Consider the following 18,484-nt stretch of genomic DNA (forward strand, 5'->3'; position numbering starts at 1 on the left):
ATTGAAATTGAACTAATTCTATTGCTGGTGGATTCATTTGTCACTTTCCTTGAAACTGGTGAACCCCAAACGTTACACAGCGATAGGAAAGTACTGCCATTGTCTGTTATGAAGTCTATGACATTTCGAGGCAAGAATGAATGTATGGAAGAAGAAACTTGTTTCTTCTTTACTAACGAAAGGGAAAGCCTGGAAGTGAATGATATGGGTAGGTAAAAAAAAAAAAAAAGAAAGAAAAAAAAAAAACCTTTACGTAACTTTTTTTGCTGGGAGAGAAGACTGCGAAGCACATTTTCCAGGAAGTGTGGGCTGCGACGATTGTGCGCTCTTAACTAATCCTGAGTAAGGTGGCCACTTTGACAGTCTTCTCATGCTGCCTCTGTCACCTTCTCGGTCAGAAGACATCATTTCAACTCGAACGCAGCATGATCGAAACGTACAGCCAACCTTCTCCCCGCTCTGTGGCCACTGGACCACCCGTCAGTATGAAAATTTTTATGTATTTACTTACTGTTTTTCTTATCACCCAGATGATTGGGTCAGCGCTTTTTGCTGTGTATCTTCACAGAAGATTGGACAAGGTAAGTTGAACCGTAGGCCTTTATTAACTAAATTTGGGGTTCTTATTGATGTGTGTGTTGGTTGGTTTTAGTTCTACCCAAATGATGGACAATGGTAAGAACCCAAATAGATAAGTGGTCTTGTGGCATGGTGGTCGTGGTCTAGTTAGTGAGATGTTCTACTCTTTTCTCTGGTCAAGAGCCTTGGCTCTGGAGTCAGACTGCTGGGTTCAAATATTGACTCGGTCCCCTACTAGTTCTGTGATCCCGGGCAAGTTATTTGCCATTTCTATGCCTCAGTTTCTACATTTGAGAAATGGGGATGTTAATGGTACCCACCTCATAGATTAAATTCAAGCTAAGACCAGAGCCAGGCACAAAGTAAGCACTACGTAGACATTAGCTATAATGATTTGCTAAGGTTTTGCTTAAAAAGTGAACTATTTTTTTTTCTGATGGAGACAACTGTTTTTCTTCTAAATATCCAACTAGACAAGGAGAGCATCAATCTGAGCTGAAAATGCATAGTGCTTCAGGTTAGCATAGACATGGGTAAGTCCCTGAAAGTGGCATTCTCTGTATAATTCTTCAAATGCTGATTGTAGTTGCAAGCTGCTCAGTTTCCCTCTGAGATGTCTTACGTTCTTAAATAGTTGGACATACAGAACAAAAGAGTGGAGTAAGTTAGCAGGTTGTTCTGCGTTCTCAAGAAAAATAACCATTAGGATTTATCCTGTTTCCATGCGTTTACCCACCTCCACTGCTAAGAATTATTGGCTGTGTTGAAAAAATACCAATCATAGATGAAAAGGAGAAATTTCGTCCAATATTTGACTGTTCCTAAAAGTCTAGATGTGGGAACTGTGGATGCACAGCATCTGGAGACTGCGTTTTCTCAGGGATGTGCGAGTGGCCATTATTGGGATGCCAATCTTGAATTAAGACCGTGAGGTTTTCTATCAGGATAAGGTGGAGTAGGAACAATTGAGGCAATTCTTGGGTTACCCAAATTTTAGGTTTCACTGCTGAGAAAAGAGCAGGGCTCTGGGTCTGGTTGTTTGTTTGTTTGTGTTTGGCCTGGTGGGCTCTGCCAATCAAATGCCTGGACATAAGCTTAGCCTCTATAGGGGAAATACTGACCTGGGTAGACTCAAATTTACCCTGGCACTTGGGTGTTCTCTTAATGACAATGAAAGCCACCGGCTAGCTGGATCTTGTTTTGAATCTAAAAATGTAATCTGAATATAAGAAAACGGCACAGAATTAGTTGATTAAACAAGTGAATTTCATATATTTACTTATTCTAAGACATCGGAAAAGAAAATATCTCATTACCTTTGGGAATGAAAGATGATTTCTTTAAAAATGAAAATGTTTTCTGCAAATACTAAACTTAAAAAGAGAGGGATGTAATTAGAACTCAAGTCATTGACACACATTGCAAATTACCTTTTCCAAAGCACTGCAACACAAACACTAAAACTAAGTGGGCAAATTAGCTCAGCAGAAAACTATTTTATAGACTGTGTTTATAATGACCAATCATTACTGAAGCAATGGGAAATATGACCTTTAGAGAATGTTGCTGCTACAATACACGGGAAAACGTACACTTTGTGAAATTTCATTAGAATAGCTGTGATTTCTACCTAGCATTGCAGACCACATGACATTTTCTTTGCTGGCTTTTGTAGATTTTTTAAACTGCTAATACCGAATATCAGTAATCCAGTATACTAACTTGTTATTATGCCCCATTTATATCTGCAAAGTCCTCCTCGTGTCATTGAGGCCATGGAAGTGATTGTAGAGGCAGACAGAATTACAATGTCTCATGTCCCTGTTATTTCATAAATAGATAGAAGATGAAAGGAATCTTCATGAAGATTTTGTGTTCATGAAAACGATACAGCGATGCAGCAAAGGAGAGGGGTCCTTATCATTACTGAACTGTGAGGAAATTAGAAGCCGGTTTGAAGACTTGGTCAAGGTAAGGACCTCAGTTGTTGGGAAAAGTGTCATTGAAAAGTTTTGGTTGGGAAACCTGCTAGGTTGGGACACTAAAACGTGACTATGTAAAATTTAAACATGTGTTATATATATACTATAGATACATATCGCCATACATATGTACATACATGTATGTATGGGTATGTGTATCAGAAAAGCAAAAATGAAGCCAAAATCCTATGGTTAAAAGGGAAAGGAAAGTTGGAAGTGTGCTCGTTGATAGGAATGCCCTTAAGAAGAACAAAAGAGACTCTCTCTGGGGGAAAATACATACTCTCATGGACACATTTACACATGCACATGAGCTCAGACATGCAGATGCCTCAGGGAAAAGGATGAAGTCTACCAAGTTTGTTTTTTGCATTTTCTTATCTTTCCATCCAAACCTTGATGCCTTCCCACTGTGGACCCAGGGTCTGGTCCCCATTTCCCAGGGAAGCGGTAACCATTGGCCACTGCAGCGTTGGCAGGCCACAGGTTAAGGGTTTGCCTTTACTGGGGGCAGTGGGGACTTCTGAACACTGATAGACTCTAACATATGAAGGAACGCTTCTCTCATGATGGGATTTCAGGTGCCATGTAAGTGAGATCTTTTCCTTTTACTGTGAGGAGAGGTGTGGCCAATTGGCGATGGACCGTCTCAGTACCGCTCGAACCAGACCCCGTATCATACCACCTGCTCATGGAACCAGCCCCCTCTAGGGCCAATCAAGACCTGAGGCAGAAAGTCTGAAGCCTTCTAGCCCAACAGACTGGTGCCCAGCATGAAGTAACTGCAGTGGCCTATGATAGGTACCTAAAGCAAGAGTTTCTAGACCGTTTACTGAGGACGTGCCCACAACATTAATTCCACCGCTGTAGACAAGGGGTCTAGGAGCTCTTTCTCCAGAAGAAGAACAGCAAGAAGCCTTTCTGCCTGTTTCCCCCTCAGAACACTGAGTCAAATACCTTGGGCCCTCAGGGGACTTGGGGGCCGTGGCTAGGAGGCCGCATCTAGGCTGAGGGCAGCGCTGTGCCAGATGGGTGGGTATCTGGAGAAACCAACAGGAGTTAGCTCTCACGTGTGGATAATGTGTAATTAACCTGGGAGTGAAGGACCTGAGATCTTATTTCTGAGCTTATTCCTGTCCTCCTGTACTGTCCCCGGTGTGTCATTTAATCCAGTAGTGAGGACTCTGAAAGCTTATTCCTGGGTCACCTACGGGGATCAGAATGCAGCTCAGATCTGTTGCTGGCTTTTAGGTTCTTTACACTAATCTAGGTTTTAGAGAAAGACTCCTAACTCTTTATTTGCAAGGCCTGAAAATGATTTGAGTTTCTCTGATTCTTCAAGGCTTCTGGCCAGTATTACAGGGTATTGGAAGGTGCTGCAAATTTAAATGGGAATAAAGCCACTTTGAGAACAACGCTTAAAAATCCAAATAGCATATTTAATGTGCTGGGCTGTGTGACCTTGGGCAAATGACTTCACCTCTCTGGGCCTCATTTTTCTCATCTATCCAATGAGAGGGCTGAGATGATCTGCCAGGGCACTACCAGCTCTGACATCCTGTAATTATGTGATCAGCCTTCAGTTACCCCCAAAGGTAGTGAGAGTGGCTGTTGGTTTCTTCCCTCCCTCCCTCTTTCTTACTGAGAGTTTTACAGTTGTACTGCCAATTCCTCACGGCTGTATTTCAGGTTGGGTATGTAAAGCTTCCCAAATCAGCTACCCAGGACAAAAGTAACGAAGAAAGTCAGTTTGACCTCTTTGCTTATGCTTGCATGAAAAAAGTAACAGCTCCCAAGTTTCATACTCTGGAAAGGCAGACCTTCTCAGGCATGTCCGCCAGGGCTCCTTCCGTGCAACAGAGGAAGCCCCTTGCCTCCAGTGCTGCGGGGTGGAGTCCGAGTCAACGTCATCTGCACCAACGATGCGCACGACAGTCAGACACAAAGTACTCCAGCTCCCCAGTCCTGCTCCAACGATTGACCCCCGTTCCAATATCCATTCCCCGAAACTTCTCATTCTAAAACAATATTTTGGACTTTTTTTTTTAACCCAACAGGCCAACTACAAAATAACCCCCAAGCTGGATTATTTATATTCTTAGCTAATGTTAGCAGCCTTTCTTTTTTTTTTTTTAATTTTATTTATTTATTTATTTATGGCTGTGTTGGGTCTTCGTTTCTGTGCGAGGGCTTTCTCTAGTTGCGGCAAGCGGGGGCCACTCTTCATCGCGGTGCGCGGGCCTCTCACTATCGCGGCCTCTCTTGTTGCGGAGCACAGGCTCCAGACGCGCAGGCTCAGCAATTGTGGCTCACGGGCCTAGTTGCTCCGCGGCATGTGGGATCTTCCCAGACCAGGGCTCGAACCCGTGTCCCCTGCATTGGCAGGCAGATTCTCAACCACTGCGCCACCAGGGAAGCCTTAGCAGCCTTTCTTTCTGGGTCACAGTCTGATTGGTTCAGAGCAACCCAAGGTCTGAATCACAGGAATGGGTCTTTTTGAAATCATCAGATCCAATTATCAACCCAGAGCTGCTTCTTCTCCCCACAGCCGCTACCCAGTGGTCACTCACTCTCTGTTTGAACACCTCTAGTGACGGGGAACTCATTATTTCCTGAGGCAGGTCGCACCAAGCTGTCACTCTGGGTGGAAGATGGGATTCGGGGCTGATGTTAGAGTAGATGAAGGCAGCATTTTAAATAGTATAATTGCACATTAAAACTTTCTCCCTCCCCCCGGCTCCCTGCTAGAATGATCAGTTCCATGATTGTCTGCTCGCCCATGCCCGAGGTGTCTTTGATAAGGTCAAAGCATCTCCTTTTCGAGTTAAAGGTCAAGCTATCCAACCCTGCCACATGGAGTTCCCACTAAGAGAGAAATAACTAATTCCAGATTTTCTGAAAGTCAACTTTCAAAAGTCTTTCAGTTGAGGTAGGGAGTGAAGCAAGAGGGGTAAAAAAGGCTCTGGGGAGTGTGGCTGGGGGAAAGTTCACAGAAAGGCAAGGCCGGGCGCATAAAGGGCAAACTTTGCTGACTTCACGTTTTCATGTTGGCCAAGCCCTGACACCAATGCAACCACCTAGCCTAAAAGTATCTCACCCTCGATCACCACACTCCATCCTTTGAAAAGACACGAAATATTCACTTGTTTGCTTGTTATCTCACAAACATTTTCCTGTTGCAGCACTTTCACACTGCCACACTTCAGCTCAAGTGGAAAGTTGAAGCTCTGGGCCCCCGTGAGAGTTTTGAGGCACGGGTTCCTAGTTAGGCTCCGTGACTTACACCCTCACATCTGGCACTCGAGCCGAGCGTACGAGGAACCCCTCAGCAGTAACAACACTAATTCCTTCTTGGGGAGGAACGAAAAGGAAGGGCGCTGTAGAAGTGGAAGGCACACAGGACTTTGATTATCAGAAGATGTGAAAATACTATTGTCTTCCTCATCTGTGTTCAGAGCACAGCATTAAGCCCAGCCTCGAACGTGATCTCAGTTTCTACTGTCGGCTTCAGCCTCAGATTCCTTGGGTGACCTCATGCCTGCCAGTTAAGCCCACCGTGCCTTTTATTCAGTATCTTTAAATCTTTAAAATGACAACAGCAGCCTTTATTACCTTCCAATCTGTGTAGATGGCACTCTCTGCTAGCTTCTTTAAGTGCCTCTAGCCTTCCTGCCGTTGCTAATGAGAAGAAACCCCTTAAGAAGTGCTGCGTTTGGCTTGGAATATCAGCCGCGTTGGGAGATTACCTGAGTTTCCTATACGCAGATGATTCTGAGTAAGAACAGGCCACACAAGGCAACCTGCAACAAGAGAATCTCTTCAGCCCATTGACAGGGACAACAAAATTTTTTTTAAAAGTCTGAGGATCTTTTCATAGTCTGGGATTTCTTCCCAAGGTCAAACTTACTATTTCCATTTCCTAAGAGATTTCAGACCAATTTTATTCTAATAGATACACACCATGCTTTATGTTAATAATATTCTATATACCAGTTCCCAGGGTAGAATCTGCTCCCCATTCAGCATTATTTGTCAATACTCGTCAAAGCCAGGGAGGTTGGGGTCATAGGAGAGGTCAGGATGGCAGTCATTGGTCTGGACAGAGCACTGGAAGATAATAAAGCCCAGATTCTGTTTCCAGGTTCACCCCTGGGCTTTCTGGGCTGTCAGCTCATCTGTCAAAGCCATGGGCTCCTAATCGGTAGGATGGAATTAATGACAGGATCTGAGTCTATATGATAATCTTCACCAGAAACAGGCAACAGAATAATGGCAGGTGCCAAATCAATGAAACCTCCCTCTAAAGCCCCCGCCAGAGTTCCCGTCAAAATGACCTTTTGCCATGATTCTTATTTTAGGGTATAATGCAAAGCAAAGAAGTGAAGAAGAAAGAAAAAAACTTTGAAATGCACAAAGGTAGGTTGCTCTTTACCATTTCTACGAATACTTAAAAACTAAAAAGAAGCTTTAGGCCGATCATACTGAACAACCCAGTGTTGGATCAGGGAACTTGTAGCCCTGGAAATGAAACAGGAACACAGTTGCCAAATCAATACCTTCTCTGGTGCCTGTGATTTAGAAAGGAGTCGTATGGACATATTTATAGGGAAGGCTGTGTTCCTCTAGTGCTGACAATACCAAGTATGAAGAAATCACATTATTTTCAACACCTTAATCAAAGCAACCATACAGCCTAGTACCACCTACAGAGGATAAGATGACAAGTCGGTCAGCATTTGGTAGCGGTGTCATTCATCACTCAGTGATAACAGCTTTTTCATGGGGAAACACAGCCAGTGGAGCCTCAGAGACCCAGGAGTGATTCAGTGTGACAGCGCTGTTCTTTGCCCTGTTCTTGATGTCAGAGCATCTCAAACATCCCAGGGTTGGAAGGGACCTTGACGGTTCTCAAATCCCACACCATCCCCGGATCACGAATCTCCTTCACAACAGCACTGACCATTGACTCTCTGATCAAACATGCCTAGACACCTTTAGCTCATAAAGCAGCCTGGGCCATCTTTGAACGGCCCTAATAATTATAATAATAAGATTACTCTGTACTCGAGAGAAGGCTTTTCTCCTCTGGAGTTGAAATTTGTTCCTATAATCTCCACTCACTGAATCGAGTTCTGCTACTTGGAGCCATACTAAACAAAGTATATAATTCCTCTTCTGCACAGCAGCTGTCCACATGTTGAAAACAGCAGTCATGGCCCCTGAGCCTTTTCTTCTCCAGGGTAAACCTCCTCAGTGTCTCCCACTGTTCCTCCTGTGACCCTTTCCAGGCTTTTTCCTGTCCTCGTTTAGGTCCTTTTCTGGACACACTAACTTTCTCTGTTCTTTTTAGAATGTAGCACCCCAAACCAAATACAATAATGCCTGGAGTGACCCGAGCAGCTGAATATGGGGAAAATGGAGTGTTGGTAGATGGGTGTTGTTAGACAAACTGCTATATCACAAAGTCAGTGTAAAAGATGGTATGGCTTGTGTAAATTTAATACACACACAGAAATACATACATACATACAGAGATACAGATACTGTTTTCTGAGGCAAAGAGCTTGCTTTAACCATTGGTCTGGATGCAAAGGGTCACCTGATTTCCATGAAGGCTTTGCTTTCAGAATGACTGTAAAATATGTGGAGTGGTACCATGTTGTCTGTTAATTGCTGTGAAATTTGAGGAAACAGTTCATGTGGGTGCGGCCTAGCAGTCTTTGGGAAAATGATACACTTAACAAAGCTGGTCATTTAGGTCATGCAGCTTGACTCGTTATTCATAGGACACCTACAAAGTGTCCAGCTCCAGGCTCATTACTGGAAAAAAAAAAAAAAGAACTTCCACACCATGTCTGTACTTAGGAGATCAGCTCATCTAATTAAGCAGCAAACCTTTTACATGAGCAACAATTAGAGGTAGATATAATACTGTGGCCAGTGCTTGACCAAATCAGATACCATAAGCATTTTACTAGCTAAGTGTGCAGACACGACCTTTGGGCCCACTGAGATGACCAATGGATGGGAGTTGTTCTTAAAATCAAGATTCAAAATGTGTTTAAGGAAGATCATTTTCTTTAGCCTGTGTCAATCTATGTAAAGCGGAGTCAAGTACTGAATGACGCTTGGGAGAATGGGCTCGGTGGAAATAGCCAACTCAGTTGTTCAGATTTTAGAAACCAACGTTTCCCTCTGGTTTCAAGGGATTTCAAGGCCATCTTACCCTTCCTTTCACATAACCTATTTAAGTACAGTCTCTATGACCCAGCTGCAGAACTAGACCAAATCGTTCTGTGGCCAGTTTTGTGTTTCTTTGGCCTGACAGTTGGTCTTTGGTTTCATTTCAGGTGATCAGGACCCTCAAATCGCGGCACATGTCATCAGCGAGGCCAGTGGTAAAACAGCATCTGGTAAGAGTCCAAAGCATCTGGGCATCAGTCACCCGAGGGGGAAGGCCAGGAGGCTAAAGCAAGGCAGCCTAACAATTAGGCGCCTCTCTTCCTCTGGGGGCCAATTTACAAAGCTACCCAGACATGCCTCGTGCACTTGCCTTTGTCTTCAAAGTAGGCTCAAATGCACAGATGGGACTTGAAGGGACAAAAGGAGGTGGGAAGCAATCCCGATGTTCTCATTAGGTTCTTGCTCTGTGGCTGATTCTAAATGATGAATCACTGGGTGGAGGGACCATTATTCTGATAACACAGAAGAGATGGCACATAGTGACCTCCTAACTGGGAGCATCCTTCATCCTAACCCCTCTCCACTATATGCAAATGGGCCTCAAGGGGTATTTCCTGCCATCTGCCAATCCCTGTATGATTAACCCCAGCCTCACTGGGGCCAACCTCAGGGAAATTAAAGGTAAAATCATTCTGCAAAGATCAATAGGTGCCAGGATGTTAGATTTTCCAATGAAGTAACAACAGACGACATACTGTAATCTTTTCAACTCTCAATGATTTTCTTTCCGTATACGTTCTGCCATGACTCTAGCCCTCAGATTTTTTTTTCCCAAATCTGTACCTCACGATAGCTGGTGTTGGACAATATGGCACATCTGATAAATGGATGGAAACATGCACACTAGCATAAAATCCCCTATCTACATAAATGCAGGCCAAGAGCATCAGAGCAGTCTTTGAAAACTTTAACACAGCGCTCTGGAATGGAGTTCTAAGCAGTGTGTGTGTGTGTGTGTGCGCGCGCGTGTGTGTGTAAGAGACAGACAGAGATATAGAGAGAGACACAGAGAGAGGGAGGAAAGGAGATAGGACCTCATCTTGGAGGTGGCTTGGGCTTCTCAGTGGGCATAATGCATACGTGGTAATCCTGGATCATGGTACAGGAGTAAGGAGCACTGGATAGAAAGTTGTTGAACACTGAGATTTAAGAACCATGACTACCACTTGCTGGGTGACCTTGGGCAAGTCCCTTTACCTTCGCAGCAGTTTCCTGTCTCACTTACTTCACAGGGTGACTCTGAGCATCAAATCAGCTAATATAGAAGAAAGTTATTCTGTCAAGTGCTATACAAACATAAGGTGTGATTCCTTAGCTACTTCACTGCAGTTTAGCTGTCAGAAGAGTAACATAAAGCCCTTTTTAATAACACTTACCCCACAATATTTAATAATTCTGCCAAGTACCCCTTTCTCATAAAATCCACTTATGGGAGAATATCACAACCATATCGGGTATGTCCAGGGTGGTCATCCACGTGACACAGTCTCATCCGGATTGGATGGATGCCAGCAACAGAGACACCTCCTAGAAGAATAGTTTGCCTTGCATAGAGTTCACAGTGCTCACATGTTCTGCCAAAAGGCCCATGATGGCTGTTGGTCCTGGCATGGTTGACAGTCGCATCACAGTAGGTCTGCAGGGGATCAGGTGAGAAGAAAGTCACATTTCTTACCCCACAAGCCTCTCAGACCTACTTGGTCACGCTGCTCCAAACTTGACCTACATCTCACAGCAAGGACGAAAATTAGGTAAGGACTAACAAAGATAAACTTTGTGGACTCAAAGGTAGGGAACCTGCCCATGTTTTCTCAATCAGATGGTCCAAAAGTGAAAACATCATAATGAAGCATTTCTAGAGTGATCTGGAGGCCCAAGAAATGTCAGGCATTTCAGGATGCCTTTCCTAATTACTAAAGGATGAGTCTTAACAGGTGGGGTCTTGCACCCTGATAGGCCTAAGACCACCAAATAGGAGTTTATAAAAAAAGCTCAAGGAAGCAAATGCATCAATACTTTCACTTCTCCCCACCCTCCACCCCCGGCAGTCTAGCTCTCTGTGGGAGCTGAGATTTGAAATCGGCTGCACACACTACTTTGAACCCACTCAACATCTCAGCCGAGAAAAATGGCACATTGTTGGTGGGTACTTCGGCTTAGCCACAAGAATACAGGCACTTTCAAGTTGGTGGCGCCCACTACAATGGGAGATCAAAACACACAGTGAAATGACAGGTTTATTTTCATACTTCCTTGCCTAATTTTAGTCCTTGCTGTGGGAGGCGGATCGGGTTTGCAAGAGCACGATCAGGTAGGAAGAAAGGGGGTCTTTTCCCTGTGCTGAGGCTGAGCAAGAGAGATCGGCAAGTCTACGACTCTGGAAAATTCAAGGAAAGCAAGATACGAGTTAGTCTTAGCAAGGACTTTGAGTATTTTGGCAGGCATAATTTATGACCTGGGATTTCTAAGTCATTCACATTCTTTTAAGTTCAAGGGCAAATTGGCTTTAGAGCTCTTAAAGGGAGAAGGAAACTCACCGTGCTCTGTTACTTGAGTTAATCTTCACAAGTCTCTGAAATAGGCTGTAATATTAGCCCCGTGTTACAGGTAAGGAACTGAGAGGCTCAGGGAGATTGACTTGCCCAAGCTTGAATAAGGCCTGGATGGGAGCCCAGCTCCGTCTGACTGTGCAACCCATGCTGATTGGTCAGCCGTGGCTCCTCCATAGACTGAGGGCTGGATGGGTCCTTTCGAATCCCTGACGACCCAAACTTCCACTCCTATGTGAAGCCAGTATCCGACACGAAACCATGTTGTCTGTTAGAATCTGAATCATGTATGTTCCACCTCACCACGGATTTGTCCCCTCTCCATTACAGTTCTGCAGTGGGCCCCCAAAGGATACTACACCCTAAGCACCAACTTGGTAACCCTCGAAAACGGGAAACAGCTGGCCGTGAAAAGACAAGGACTCTATTACATCTACGCCCAAGTCACCTTCTGTTCCAATCGAGAAACTTCGAGTCAAGCTCCATTTATAGCCAGCCTCTGCCTAAAGTCCCCAAGTGGATCAGAGAGAATCTTACTGAGAGCTGCAAATACCCACAGTTCCTCCAAACCGTGCGGGCAGCAATCCATTCACTTGGGAGGCGTCTTTGAATTGCCACCGGGCGCTTCGGTGTTTGTCAACGTGACTGATCCAAGCCAAGTGAGCCACGAGACTGGCTTCACGTCGTTTGGCTTACTCAAGCTCTGAACGCTGTAAGCTGGCAGGTTGCGGCTGGGCTGATGCTGGCGGTCTTCACAATCCAGCAAAGCAGTTAAGACCACCCCACCCCACCCCGTTGAACTGCCTATTTATAACCCTAGGATCCTCCTCATGGAGAACTATTTATTATACATCCCGAGGCACGTAGGGCTGCAATGAGTGAATTACCGGGCGGAGGAAACCCCTGTTCCATAAGAGCTTATATTCTGAAGCAGCAACCCCACTGATGTAGACATCCAGAGAGTCTTATGAAAAGACAAAGCCATTACGCACAGCTCGAATTCTGAGTAAGCAGCAGAAAATTAGCCAAGTTTAGTTTTGTTTCTTTGCGTGCAGTGTCCTTCAGTGGAGAATGTATTTGATTTCTCAGTGAAGATGCCGGAGGGAAACGGGGAGCCTCAGCTCACATTCAGTTATGGTGGATTCTGGGTCCCTGCGGCCGCGATGGAGGTGGGGCAGACTTTAGAAAGTATAATGCAGTGGAGAACCGAAAACCCTGCCCCCGCCAATCACCCTGACACTCATTTTCATCCTTTCTTTCTCTCCTACACACACACACACACACACACACAGAGTCAGGCTGTTGCTAATCACGTATCTTATTTCAACCCTGTTCCTATCTCCACCACTGTCGATGGGGTAGGCGGGCAGAGAGGGCAGCTCTGAGGCTGCCCACTCCTTCCAGAGAAATGACTGGATTTAAAGGAAATCTATTGTATCTACCTGCAGTCCCCATTGTTTCCAGAGTGAACTGGTGATTATCTTGTTATTTATTTTTTGAATAATAAAGATCTCTTAACATTATTGTGGTTATTTAGCATCTGAAGCCCCAGGCCAGGTTGGGGGGAGGGGGGATCATTTGGAGGGAATGTTCCCAACCCTTGTGATGCTTTCAGAAACTTGGTTCTGAAGCTTGTGGCACCACAAAATATCTTGGTGACAGCACACTCCCTGGAAGGCTGCGATAGCCTTTGACGGATGACAGGAAAGCGTATCCGGTGAAAAGCTTGCTCAGGAAAGGTTGCAGAGGATTGAAAAAAGGCTGGGTTTTTTTCCTTGATTAATCACAGCTAAGCGAAGCTTAAACGAGAAGCAGTTGCTTATCTTTTTAATAGCTGTCAAGGCGGTTCCACCTTAGGTAAGAGGACGTGGAACTGGGACAAACTGAAGGGAAGCATTGGCCTCTCGGTCTTGTCACTTCCGGTCGAGGGGTTTTTCACGTAAGAAGCCCAGAGTGGCTTCGTCATCCTTACCGGTAGGGGGCCCTTCTTAAGGCAAATACCACGTGTCCAGGCAGAAAAATATGACTGTAGCAATAAGACAGGGGCGTGAGGAGAGTTGGGGGCAGCTCTCGGCCGCTGGCCCTGCTCTTCGGTCCTCTGGATCGCACAGTCCCTTCCTGGCTGAGTGACTTGGAAGGCCTTAGAGCATGAATTTCTAACACAAGGCTGGAGTCGTGCTAGACAGACTTGCTGGGTTGTGTGTGGATACTTTCTCCAACAAGAGAACTTTGGTCTGAGCCCTCGTGACATTTGTGGATTCGGGGACTCAGTCAGGGATGTGTCCACAGTGCGATCCTGTCCTCTGGAGCAAAGATCCTTCTTCAGCGTTGCCCTCGGCACGGGAGACTTGAAGGAAGGAGGCAGCGAGCAGACACTGCTCACGATATTCTCACAGGTAGGCCAGAACCCGGTCTAGCTGATGGGAGGGCTTGGCCCAGTCCCAAGGGAAGAAGACAATCCATGGGCCATCAATGTCCCTCCCTCAGGGTAGCTGAGCGCCCACTTTGGAGCACAGCCATGGGTGGGCAAGAGGGTCATAAGGGAACTCATGTCCAGCCTGGACAAACCTTTTATAGTCTTTATACACTCACATCCTCTGTTTAAACCTTGCCCCTGCACTTCACGCCCCCTTCTTCTTCTTCTTCTTTGGAAATCATTATCTTCCAGACTATCTCTACCTCTAGTAACCAAGTGGCTATGGCTAACAATATCTGTTATCAGAAGGAATGCTATAGACACAGAAACTCAAATCTTCTAGGCGATCTCCTCTGCTCCCATGCTTTCTGCTGCCCTCTAAATGCCAGTTCCCGCAGCCCCAGCCCAGAACTTTCTCCTAAGCTTCAGCTTCACATAGCCAAGTGCCTTCAACCTCTCAGACGGCTTCCTCCTAACGTCACCCTTGCCCTTCCCAAGAACTCCAGGGCCCATCCCTCCCCTCTCCTCCTCCTGTCCTACCTGCTCACAGGGGGCTGTCTCTCCCAGCGCATGGGTTGAATGACCCCCTTCGTGCTACTGACGTTATGCCTTTAGTCCTGACCTGCCCCCTAGAGTGTGTCCCCTTCTGCCCACATTTCCGAATGGTGGGCCCAGGAGTCAAATCCAAGGCATCCAAATGGAACCCTTGATCTTCCCCCCGCCCAAGATGGGACCCACTTTCTGTGTTGCCCATTCCAGTGAAGGGCAGCCTTATCCGCGCTGCTTCCTGAGCCAGAACCCAGGCTTGACTCCTCACTGCCCTCACTCCCACGTCCAATCCTACCAGCCCAACGCATCAACCTTATTTCTTAAATACCTCTTAATCTACTTCTTTCTGTCTCTCCTGTCACGATCCTAGTCCAAACTCCTGTCATTTCTCTTCTGGAAGATTACAACAGCCTCCTAGACTCTCTGCCTCCACCCCTGTTCCCTCTCATCCATTCTCCATGTGCGGCCTGAGGCGAGAGCGAATTCTTTTTCTTTTTGGCTGCACCACGCGGCATACGGAACCATAGTTCCCCAAGCAGGGATCGAACCCGCGCCCCCTGCAGTGGAAGCAAATTCTTAAATACAATTCTGATGTCACCACTCCCCTACTTCTTAACGACCTCAGAATAAAGACCCAAATAATTACCTTATTTCTTCTCCTGCCGATACCTCTCTCACTGCGTTAAGTTCCAACCCTCAGTTCCTCTAAGCAAGGCTACAAACGCTTTCCTGCCTTAGGAGAGATGGGAATGCTATTTTCTCTGCTTGTGGCTCCCCTCCCCTCCCCGCTGCCCCCCGCACTTAGGCTCACAGCACTTACAGGGTGGAGGTGTTTCCTCTGATGCCGGGAGCTGCTTCTAACCCAGGAGTCCATGAAATCATTCTGTGTGTTGGTTAAAGCAAGAATTTGCACCGCCTTAGGCCTTTAAAGCAGTCTGAAGTACTTGGAGACACAAAAAGGGAACATGATTTTTATTATGTTCTTTTTTTCTGTGAAGCACATGTAGGCTCCACAGACAAGTCATTTCCTCTCTTCTGGGCCTCAGCGTCCTCATCTGTAAAGTGGGGATGCTAAGAATACATGCTTTGCAAAGCTTAGGAGGATTTGATGAGACCATTCCCAGAAAGCCCCCAGCAGAGTCTGCTCTCTGGAACACATTATCCTATAAAGAGCACTAAGGTGGGTCTCCACGCGGTCCCCAGCACACCAGCCTGCACCCAGTGGCATAGGTAAACAGGATGGCATCTTAAAATGATTGAAACCTCTGAGACCAAGGCGAATGAATGCCTGGCAGCCCAGGTACACATGAAAGGCCTTGCCCATGTAATAGACCAAAGACCACACCCACTTTGAAGCAAAGTGAAAGCAAAAAAAAAGAAAAGAAAAAAGGCAAGATTAGAGTACATACCGAACACTAGAGCAGGTCTGTGTGTAGCAAAGACTCTTTCCTATAGTTTCCTTGTCAAAAACGATTAACCATCGGAGGCTGGGGGTTGCCAAATTTTTCAGTAGGCTTGAGCAGTTCCATCTTTACGACATTTAGGAAGGTTTAAAAACAAAACTATGATCACTAATTCTCAATCTAGAGGATATCAGCTTATAAACTTACCCCTTCCAAGATAAACAACAAGGTCCTACCGTATAGCACAGGGAACTATATTCCCGATACACCATAATAGAAAAGAATATGAAAAAGAATATGTATATGTATGTATAACTGAATCACTGTGCTGTACACCAGACACTAATACAACATTGTAAATCAACTATACTTCAATAAAATAAATTTTAAAAAAAACTTCCCCCTTCCATACCACACTTCTCTGAGTAACCCCAAGAGGCAATTCAGCAACTTTCAAGAAAACCAGTTAAATATATAGTTGCTTTCCATTCCCCATTCCTGGAGTTCCACTGAGTTATCTGTCATATTTTTCCTGCTAATGTAACCCCACTTAAAGTCCAATAATTTTTGGTCACTAACTCTATCTTCTGTACCTCTCTGATGGTAAACCTCTTTGAAATCCAACATGAAACCTTTAACACATCTTCGATCTGATTCACATTATTTATTTATTTATTTATTTATTTATTTATTTTTATTTTTTTATTTTGGCTGCGCTGGGTCTTAGTTATGGCACGTGGACTGTTAGTTGCAGCATGCAGGATCTAGTTCCCTGACCAGGGATCGAACCCCGGCCCCCTGTGCTGGGAGCGTGGAGTCTTACCCACTGGACCACCAGGGAAGTCCCTGATTCACATTTCTTATTACTAGGAGTTAAAGACTTGGTTTTTTATCCATTCACCCACCCATCCAACACTGATTGGGATGATACGTTCTGTGCTATACACTCAATGGATATGATCCAGTCCCTGCCCTCAAGTAGCTTACGGAATTTTGCATCACAGGTGTGCAAATGTTGAAAGCCCAGCGTGAATGCTGCAGCGGGGGTCAGGGCCAGTGTAACAGGGAAAACACGGGAAGGATATGTAACTCGGACAAGCAGGGCAAGGTAGGTGTCAGGAAAGGCTTTCCAGGACAGGTGGCACACACTGAGTCTTGAGGGATGTTGGGGGGAGGAGGGGCCACAGGGAGGAAAGGAGGACCAGAGGGAGAGCACAGAACATACGAAAGCAGAGATTGTGAAGACGGATAAGAGGTTCAGGGGAGCAGCGAGGGCCTTGTGTGAGAAAGAATCTTGGTGTACAGGCCAAACAGCACCTGCTGAAGCCCAATCTAGGAAGAGCCTTTGTGCTCATCTGGCAGACAGAAACTTCCCTCTGAGCTGCTTGCCCAGAGGGGCTGGCTCTACAGCTTGGCCGAGGTCGCCTGCATGCCAAGAGCTGGGTCAGACTGGACCCTGCAGGCTTGGAGGTTGCTGAAAGCTTAGAACCCCACTGGCCTTCTGCTATTGGCACCAAGGCAAGTCTTCACAATTCTTCCAGACAAACAGCGGAGACCTCAAATTATGGGGAAAGTTGGCTCATTCAACAAATATTTCTTGAGTAGGTTCTATGGGCTTGACCCTGTATTAGGCCCCAAATTTACATGGATGAAAGGAGCCTATTCTCCCCTTTTAAGGTAATTAACATTTAGTGTGGAAAAAGACACAAGCAAATAAAGTGCAGCGTGATGGAGTCTGGATTCCCTGAGGAGGCAATGCTTGAGCTTTTTTTTTTTTTAATTTATTTGAAAATTATTTCAAACTTACAGAAAATTTGCGAAAATAAGAATAGTACAAATAAAAAGTGGTTTCTGAATCATTTGAGAGTAAGTTGTGTACCTCACGGCCTTCGCCCCTAAATACTTCAGCGTGTATTTCCTAAGAATAACGATATTCTTGTTTATAACCACAGGTACAGTTATCAACTTCAGTCGATTTAACATTGATATTGATCTTCCATTTGTATTCCAATTCAGGTAAGTCATCCAATAATATCTTTTATAGCATTTTCCCCTCCAGCACGGGATTCAGTCTAGGGTCGGTATTGCACTTAGTTGTCATGTCTCTTTAGTCACCTTTAATCTGAAACATTTCCACAATCTTTGTCCTTTTTTTTAAAAATAAATTTATTCATTTACTTCTGGCTGCGTTGGATCTTCGTTGCTGTGTGCGGGCTTTCTCTAGTTGCAGCGAGCGGGGGCTACTCTTCATTGCAGTGTGCAGGCTTCTCATTACGGTGGCTTCTCTTGCTGCGGAGCACAGGCTCTAGGCACGCGGGCTTCAGTAGTTGTGGCACGTGGGCTCAGTAGTTGTGGCTCACACGCTCTAGAGCGCAGGCTCAGTAGTTGTGGCGTGCGGGCTTAGTTGCTCCACGGCATGTGGGATCTTCCCGGACCAGGGCTCAAACCCATGTCCCCTGCATTGGCAGGCAGATTCTTAACCACTGAGCAGGGAAGCCCACAACCTTTGTCTTTAATGACATTGACTTTTTAGACTAATATAGTAACAATCTGTCCCCTTTAAAAAAAAAAAACAGTGTTCCTTATTTTGAGTTTGTCTGATGTCTCCTCATGATTAAATTCAGGTTATGCTTTCCTGGATGGAAACTACATAAATGATGTTCTGTCCTTTGCAGCGTATCACATCTGGAGGCACATGACGGCCGTTTGCCTCCCACTGTTTTTTTTTTTAATTAATTATTTAATTAATTTATTTATTTTTGG

General features: G+C 45.3%; 1 protein-coding gene across 1 annotated transcript; it reads left to right on the forward strand.

Moving 5' to 3' along the window:
• The first annotated feature begins 417 nt into the window (after positions 1-417).
• CD40LG (CD40 ligand) lies at positions 418-12,124 on the forward strand. Its single transcript, XM_036840230.1, has 5 exons — positions 418-581; positions 2,419-2,550; positions 6,920-6,977; positions 8,912-8,974; positions 11,684-12,124. The coding sequence occupies exons 1-5, from the start codon at positions 426-428 to the stop codon at positions 12,058-12,060; spliced, it is 786 nt and encodes a 261-aa protein (XP_036696125.1). The 5' UTR covers positions 418-425; the 3' UTR covers positions 12,061-12,124.
• The last annotated feature ends 6,360 nt before the right edge of the window (positions 12,125-18,484 follow it).

The sequence above is a fragment of the Balaenoptera musculus genome, chromosome X (genome assembly GCF_009873245.2).
Source record: "Balaenoptera musculus isolate JJ_BM4_2016_0621 chromosome X, mBalMus1.pri.v3, whole genome shotgun sequence".
Lineage (NCBI taxonomy): Eukaryota > Metazoa > Chordata > Mammalia > Artiodactyla > Balaenopteridae > Balaenoptera > Balaenoptera musculus.